We start from the raw sequence: 9,171 nt of genomic DNA, 5'->3' as shown, positions 1-9,171 counted from the left end.
GAGCGGAGTTTAGGGCTGTTGTACACAGGGTCGCTATGAGTCACAAGCGACTTGACAGCACATAACAATAACAACAACAGTCTTCTTTTCCACCACTTGGTCTTTCTGATGAAATGCACAAAATTAGTCAATTGAAGTATTTCTGTCCTTATAGCAATTATTTCCTATAGTTAATTTTTCTACTCTTTTAGCCGTCCAAAGTATATTTAATGTTCTTCCCCCATAATTCAGTTTAAATCAACTCTTCTGTTTTTTTCAAAATTATCCAGTGATTGCAGGCTTAAATTATTGTTGTTATTAGATGCCATTGAATGGAGTACAAGTCATAGTGACCACATGAATAGCAAATCTGAGCCCCATCCTATTCTGTCCTGTCTTCTCACTTCCTGACACACTAGAGTACATTGTGGCAATCACCTTGCCAGTCCATCTTGTTGAGGGTCTTCCTCTCCTTCACTCACCCTCCACCTTTACAAGCATCATGTTTCTCCCCAATGAATAGCCCTTTCTAGCATCATGCCCGAAGAATGTGAGGTGAAGCCTCATCACCCTTGTCTCCAAAGAGCACTCTGGCTCCACCCTCTCCAAGACATATTTATTTGTTCTTTTGGCAGTCATGGGATGTTCAGTGCTCTTCTCTTAACACCACAGCTCAAAGGCATCGATTCTTCTGTCATCCGTATTCGTTGTGCAGCTCTCAGATGCATATCAAGTGATCAGAAAAACCATGGCCTGAGTCAGACACACCTTAGTCCTCAAACTGACGTCTTACCCCTCAATAATTTGGAGAGGTCCTTCACTGTATTCTAGAAGAGAACAAAAGGTTATTACAAAGAGGAGAATGAAAAAGTAGAAATAGATGTTAGAAGAGACTGAAAATTGCACTAGAACATTGAGAAACCAAAATAAAGGGAAAAGAGTAAAAAAGTTGAGCTGAAGTAAAAGAGCTTAACAGAAGGTTTCAAAGAGCAACTCGAGAAGACAAATCAAAGTATTATAATGGAATTTCCAGAGAGCTGGTATTGAAGATTAAAGAGGGAAAAACTCAGTCTGCATTTCTCAAGCTGAGAGAAGTGAAAAACAAATTCAAATCTTGAGTCATAGTATTGAGAAATGCTATGTATGGCCCATATATTAAATGACCCGGGAAGCACCAAAGAAAGATGGACGGAATATACAGAATCACTGTACCAAAAAGAACTGGTTTACACTGAAAAATTTCAGGAAGCATTACATTAGTAGGAGCCAATGGTAATGAAGGAGGAACTGGAAGCTGCATTGAAGGCATTGGCAAAAATAAGACCCCAGGACTCAATGGGGTACCTATTGACTTTTTTCTATTAACAGATGCAGCCTTGGATGCATTCACCAGTCTATACCAAGAAATTTGGAGGACAGTTGTCTGGCCAACAGATTGGAAGGTGTCCATATTTGTTCCCATTCCTAAGAAAGGTGATCAACAGAATGTGGAAAGTATTGAACAATGTCACGAATATCACATGCAAACAAAATACTGCTGAAGATAATTTAAAAATGGACAGAACAGTACATAGAGAAATGTCAGAAGTTCAAGCAGGATTTAGAAAAGGCCATGGCACCTTCTTTGGGATACCATTGCTGATGTCAGATGGATCCTGGTTGAAAGTACCAGAAGAATTTTTATTCATGTTTTGTTGACTGTGCAAACGTATTTGACTGTATGGCTGACATTGAGAAGAACGGGAATCCCAGAGCACTTAATTGTGCTCATGCAGAACCTATACCAGGACCAGGAGGCTGTTGTATGAATGGAGCAAAGAAAACCTACATGGTTTAAAATTAAGAAGTGAGCATGTCAGGGTTGTATTCTTTCTCAATACCAATTCAGTCTGTGTGCTGAGCAAATTATTCAAGAAGCCAGACTCTATGAAGAGGAACGTGACATGAGAATTGGAAGGAGACTCATCAATAACCTGCATTATTCAGATGACACAACCTTGCTTGCTGAAAGTGAGGAGGACTTACCACTGGACCTATAGGCAACCTCATGGAGGCTGGAGAAGAGATTGAAACTATCAACAACTTCATCTTCCTTGGATCCACAATTGGTACCAACAGGAAATCAGGAGATGTATTGCATTGGAAAAGTCTGCATGCTTATGAGGCAACTGAAAAAGTCACCTTAGTATTGAAATACATGCTTGCTTTGGAGAACTTTAAAGAGGTCTTTTGAATTGCATTTGCCCAGTGCAATATGTCATATGATTTCTTGATTGCTCTTTCCATGGACTTTGTTATTCCAAGTAGAATGAAATTCTTGACAGCTTCATGATGGTTTTTATTGATGCAGTTGTGAAGATTTTTCTTCTTGTTCACATATGATCCATAATGAAAACTGAAGTAGTTTTAAAAAAATATTGTTGTAGCGAGTATACACAGCAGGATTCAGACCTACTAAACAGTTTCCACCTGTACAATTCATTGACATCGATTACATTCTTTAAATTGTGTGGCCACTTTTACCTTCATTTTCCAAATTTCTCCACCCCATTGACATAACTCACTGCCAGCTGTCCTATCTAATCTTACAGTTTCTGTTGTCATTTTGATCCTTTATAGATAATTTTAAAAGAACATAATAGCAAACACTTTTTACCAGTTAATCAAAATTATAATTCAGTTTTATTATATACTATTTTCTGAAATGATTTGGTGTCCACCAGTTCTTTTAGATGCTGTGTCTCTGTGTAGTCTTCTTTTAATGAGTCCCCCATGATTCAGTGTTTTTCCCACATAACCCTTCAGTTTGCAACTCAAATGTTTTATCAAAGTGTTCGGTAATGGTAGATTGGCACCATACCATATTCTGTTCTTATGGCAGAGGAGGCAGTCATTCTTGGAAGCAAGTCAACATTGAAATCTATAAGGTTGTTCTGGTTTTATTTTTTAATGTTTATTTATAAGTGCTCCAAACTCTCTTCTTTTTTTGCAAGCATGACTGTGTCATCTGCCTGTGGCAGGCTATTGATGAATCTTGTTTCAACACAGATGCTATATTCTTCTTCACATAGTCCACCTTCTGGGATTATTTGTCCCACATACAGCTTAAATAATTAACAAGAAAGAATACAACTCTGCCACAAACCTTGTCCAGATTTGATGTATGTAGTATTCCCTGATACCCTAGCTGCCCTCTAATTGTGTATAGGTTCCCAAAGGATAAAATTAAGTGCTCTGGTATTCTATTCTTTCTTTTTTTAAATCAGTCTTTTTTATTTTCTTTTTTAAAATCATTTTAATGAAGGTTAAAGAGACTTAGGGTTTCCAGTCATTCATTGTTGCATCGTATTCTATTTTTCATAATATTGTCTATAGTTTATTATGATGCACACGGCTTTTGCATCATTATAAACATATTAAATAAAACACAGATATCCTGTGTCTTAAAATTCTCTACTTTCAATCAGTATCCATTTGACCACAGTCATATATCCAACCTGATCTGTCATTTCCTTGTTACTGTATAACTGCAATCATTTTTAAATTATCTTCAGCAGACTTTTATTAACACAACAGTTATTTTCTCAATGACTTCCACACTTCATTTGAAGTATAATAGAATGGGTAAATATTGATAAAAATTAGCTCTACAATGACCATTACATTGAAACAGAAAGAATTGTCATAATGAATATATGATTAGGCATTACATATATGACAACAGCCCTATAAGAGATATATCATTACAAAAAGGACTGAGGCTGGAGAGGTAGGTAATTGTGCAACAATGAATGAATATATTTTTTTTTTTAAAAAAGTTAACTGGGGGAGGCATAGGTAGGGACAGAAGTAAAATGTGCAACAATGAATCAATGAAAATCTTAACTTCTCTGTAAATGCTTGTTAAATTACAATTAAAATAAAATTTTGTTTTAAAAATTATATCTAATATATTCTTAAAAAGAAAATATAAGAGTCACACTTATGATTATTTTTGTTTGTTTTTGTTTTGTTTTGAATTCTTTTGAGAAAAGGTATTTGGGTGGACTGGCGAACTAGGACCTGGAATGTACTGGCTAATTCCATCCACTACTGGCTGTAAACTGAAGAAAGAAAGAAAGCCAATAACAGAAGAAGCCCAACTTGTATATAGGGATGAAATGGGGAAATTATTACTTACGAAGGCTTTTAGGTAAGTTTTAGACAATTGGACTAGATGTGAATTAGGAACCTTTCCACCTATTTTGCTCCCTTCCTTTGGCCACCCTCCATACTTACCGTTGATTCTAGTTCAGTAAAACAGCTTATTCATTGTTGTTGTTGTTAGGTGCCGTCGAGTCGTAGATGACTCATAGCGACCCTATGAACGAAAGGCCTGAGCACTGTTTGTACATAGAGTTTCTGGAGGCAAGCCATTTCAGAAGTGGATGCTGCTCCTGCTTCCAGGCTTATTCATTATGCGTCTGAAATTTTGTGTTAATTCATAGGCCAGGGGGTTGTCCTTCATTTCTAGGTTCCACACAGCTGGCAAGTCAATTTTAGTAACACATTTACCAAGTTCCCCCTACCAGATACTTCCCTAGAAATAGATGCTACTAGTTGAGCTATAGAGGCGCTCTGGTAGGGTAGTCTGTAGGGAGTTGCACTTCTAACCTGAGGTGGAGAGCACCATGCAGTTTATAACCTCCAAAACCCTGCTGGAGAGTCAGTTATGAGTTGGGTTCCTGTTCATTGACAATGAGTTTGAGTTTGAAAGTGAATTAATAATTTAGATAACTGTCAAATGTGAAATCCAAAAACTTTGGTACTTTTCTCTGATACAAACAATAAAATTTAACTGGATGTAGAGGAGGATAAAAGTAGATTAGAGCAAGAGAAAAGATAAGAAAACATCCTCATCCTCTTACATGTTTGTAATATACTATGGTTGTTTTATAGCCAAAATGTGGTTGCATATATTAACTTTATAATTCACAAAACTTGTTTGTCATTGCTATAACTTCCTTCTGAATTTTGTCCTAAGAGAAATCTCTTCGATCTAGTGTCTTGTTAGGGATGTGAAGTGCTATTGAGGCTGTTCTGACTCATAGTATCCTTACATATAAGATGGTGAAGTGCTGCCTGATCCTGTGCCATCCTCATAATTACTGCCATGCTAGAGTTCATTGTTGTAGTCTCTATATATAAGTCCATACTATTGAGGAGCTTCCTCTCTTTCTATGTTCTTCTACTTGGAAGTATGCCAAGCCTGATGCCCTTCTCCAGGAAGTGGCCCCATTTGATCGCATGCCCAAAACAAACTATATGATTTGAAATCTTGACATTCTTGCCTCCAAAGAGCCTTCTGATTGAACCTCTTCCTTTGTGCTTTAAAGAAATGTTTTGCATTTTTCGTAGGGAGGGAAGTGTGCAACAATGAATGAATAGAAAATCCAAGTGATCTGTAAACTTTTGTTAAAATAGCAATTTAAAAATAAAAAAAGAAATACTTTGCACTTTTATAATTTTAGGTCAGCTCTGTCAGATATATTTGACGTTATTGATTTAGATGGAAATGGTCTTCTTAGTATTGAAGAATATAATTTTTTTGAACTGAGAACAAGTGGTGAGAAATGTGATGAAGATGCTTGGGCCATCTGCAGAGGTAAGCACTTTTCTTCTTCATACTGGACATAGTAACAGTATACTATTTGTAATATACTGTATAGCACTGATACCTCCCTAAGAAATAAGATGTAAACTGTCCCTCCAAGAACTATTCTAATATTTTAAAATAGAAGACACATTGTCGTTTAGTCAGTTCTGACCCATGGTGACCCTATAACAGGATTCCTATGTTATAAATCTTTGTGAGAGGAGCTTGCCTCATCCTTCTCCTGGTGAATGACAGATGAATTCAAACCACTGATCTTTCTATTATCATACCAACTTATACTACACTACCAGAACTATGCAAACATTTGTTTTCCATTAGTGGATAATTGATATATATAAAACTCAAGGTTAAAGAAAATAATTAATTACTTTAATATAATTTCAGTTTTAGCCTTAGTTTTGGGGGCCTTTCAAAAATCAGAGACCCATTGCCATCGAATCTGACTCATAGCAACCCTCCACTGGGTTTCCAAGGCTACAAATCTTTATGGACCATGATTGTCAGTCTTTGTCTCATGGAACTGCTTATAAGTTCATACCACCCACATTGTGGTTGGTACTTGTTGTTGTTATGTGTCTTCGAGTCACCTATGACTCAGCAACCCTATGAACAGCAGCTCTGAACCTTGCCCTATTTTGAGTTAATCTTACCATTTCTGAAACACCTGACTGCATTGCCACAGTCACCACATCAATCCATCTCATCCCAGGTCTTTCTGTCTTGTACTTACTCTCTACCCCTCCAAGCATGATGTCCTCCAAGGACTTCTTCCTCCTATCCAAAGTAGATGAAGTAAAGTTTCAAAATCCTTACCTCCAAGGAGCTGCCTGGTTCACCCTCTTCAGGACAGACCCTTGTTTATTCTCTTGGCTGTCCATAGTATGTTCAATAATATTCTCCAGCACCACAACTCAAAGGCGTGTATTCTTCGGTCATCCTTGTTCACTGTTCATCTCTCTGATGCATGACAAGCAATTGAGAAGGCATCCCTGGATTAGTAGCACCTTACTCTCTAGACAGGTATCTTGATTCTTTAGCACTCTGGAGAGGCCCTTGACAAAAGATTTTCTTAGTGCAACTTGTCTTTTGATATCCTGACTGGTGCCAAGGATTTTGATTGTGGATCCAAGGAAGGCAAAAATCATTAACAATGATGCTGCCTATTGGATGGTAGTAAAGATATTTGTTTTCCTCATGTTGAAATACAGTAAATACTGAAGGCTGCAGTCTTTGAGCTTCTGCAGCAAATATCTTAAATACTCCTCAGTTTTGGAAAGTAAGATTAGATTCCCCTGGTCCTGTGCCACCTTCCCCCCCCCCCATAAAGTGCAGCCTCCCAAATCTCTAGTTTGGAGCAATTGGAGTCTGAAGCAGAAGGTGACACCCATTCTGGGAGTTGATGCCCATGCCAGGAGTGATAACACCAGGAGCAACATGCCAGGAGTGATGTGCCAGGTGTGGGCAGGAGTAAAAAAGACAGCTGGAATTTGTGTTGAGGTACTTTGTGGGGATCACTGCTGTTTGGCTGGACCACATGGGACCCCATAAAATCAAGCAGAAGGGAGTGAGATAGCTAGAGCTTGAGTGAAGCAGCAGACCCAATTCTTGAAGGGAAATCCAAGGTTTCCTGGTTTCCATTCAGATCTCCACGCGTGCCCACCCTGCATGTATCTCCATGTACACCTGCCCTGTGTGCATCTCCATGATCCACTGTATGTCCCCTCACATCCAGTAAAATAACTGCCTTTAGTTGAGTTCTTTGGACTGGCTTAGCTGCAGCAGTTGTCTGACAGAGGAGGCGGCTAATTCACAGGTCTTTTCTCTCCCAAACTGAAGCAAATCTTCTCTTGATTCATAAGTTCAGAGAAAACCCAGGCAGGATAGCTTTCCCATCATCTTCTGGAGTGGTGATGTCAGATCAAACTCTACCACAGCAATGTCATGTGGAAAGCAGGCTATCTCACATCCTGCACAGACCCAAAGCAAGATGTAACCCCCCCAAAGTGACACCGTATTGGTGGATTTTCTGAAGCCAGAAAGTCTGATAGAACTTTCTGACACAGAATTTAAAAGAAAAATGATTGAATATTTTGAATGGATGGAAGGCAAATAAGGAATTACAGGACTCTGCAAGCAAAGACCAGGAGGAGTTTAAAAAATAAACACCAATCCAAAACAATGCAGATAAAACAAATGAGGGATTAGATGTCCTGGAAAATCAAGAAACCGCATCCAAAATATGGGCACCAATGTTTCAGATGCTGTCAACATGATGGAGGGACACATGAGCAGAACTGAAGAGATGGAACACAGAACCAGTGAAATAGATGATAGAATTGTTGCCACTGATCTGCTAGAATAAAAAGTAGAATCAAAAGAAGGAAAAAGAAGAAAACCTGAGAATAATTTGGGACACTATCAAGAGGAATAACACGTGCATAATCAAAATCCCAGAACAAGAAGAAGCCACTAAAGGCACCGAAAAAGTTGTGGAAGAATTACTAGAAGAAAACTTCCCAAGTATAATAAAGAATTGAGAAAATATATATTCAGGAAGCTGAATAAAAACCATACAGAAAAGACCCCAAAAGAAAAACACTAACACATATCATAGTCAAATTTGCCAGAACTAAAGATAAGGAGAGAATTCTGAAAGCAGCAAGGGAAAAACAAAGAGTAACCTATAAGGGAGAGCAGTTAAGATTAAGTACCAATTTCTCAGCAGAAACCATGTGAGCAAGAGGACTATAGACTTGACATAAATCAAACATTCAAAGAACACAACTTTCAAACAAGAATATTTTACTCAGCAAAATGGTCCATCAAATATGAAGGAGAGATCAAGATATTCTCCGAAATACAGAACCTAGGGGAATTTGTAAAAAACAATAGGAGTGTTGCAAGAAACACTGAGAGACGTCCTTCTCACAGAGGTGCCACAGAAAGGAGGATGGACCAAAGTAACTAGCAACAAAGCCAAAAAGAACCCAACAAAATGACAGCAATAAAACCTTGCCTCTCAACAATCACACTGGATGTGAATGATTCAAATGCACCACTGAAGAGAAAAAATAGCAGCAGATGGGATGAAAAAACACCAAAATCCATCATTATGCTGTCTACAGAAGAAACACTTGAAAGGTGTAGATAAAAAAAGACTAAAAATAAAAGAGTAGGGGGGGGGAAATATACCAAGCAAATGGCAACCAGAAAAAAGCAGGAGTAGCAATACTAATCTCTGATAAAATAGATTTCAATGCAAAAACCATCACAAAGGGCAAGGAAGATCACTACATAATGCTTAAAGTGTCAATAGAACAAGATAAAATAATAAATTTCTATGCATCAAATGATATAGCTGCAAATCATATAAAACAAATATTAACAAATGGGAAAAGGAAGAACACAGAATCAGTGAAATTGAAGACAAAATTGTCACCACTGATCTGCTAGAGCAAAAAGCAGACCCAAAAAAGAAGGAAAAAGAAGAAAAACTAAGAATAATGTGGGACACCATCAAGAAAAATAACATGTGC

The 9,171-nt window shown here is 37.8% G+C and overlaps 1 protein-coding gene across 1 annotated transcript in view; it reads left to right on the top strand.

Annotated features, from left to right (window-relative positions):
- EFCAB7 (EF-hand calcium binding domain 7) overlaps positions 1–9,171 on the top strand; it is an 82,531-nt gene that overhangs the window by 38,252 nt on the left and 35,108 nt on the right. The window contains exons 9-10 of the mRNA XM_006879770.1: positions 4,014–4,171; positions 5,490–5,623. Coding sequence (XP_006879832.1) covers positions 4,014–4,171; positions 5,490–5,623 — 292 coding nt within the window. The remainder of the gene's footprint in view (positions 1–4,013; positions 4,172–5,489; positions 5,624–9,171) is intronic.

The sequence above is a fragment of the Elephantulus edwardii genome, unplaced genomic scaffold (assembly GCF_000299155.1).
Source record: "Elephantulus edwardii isolate Elephantulus edwardi_28Jun2011 unplaced genomic scaffold, EleEdw1.0 scaffold00005, whole genome shotgun sequence".
Lineage (NCBI taxonomy): Eukaryota > Metazoa > Chordata > Mammalia > Macroscelidea > Macroscelididae > Elephantulus > Elephantulus edwardii.
Note: the sequence above shows the minus strand (reverse complement) of the source record. Positions and strands in the feature narration are given on the sequence as shown.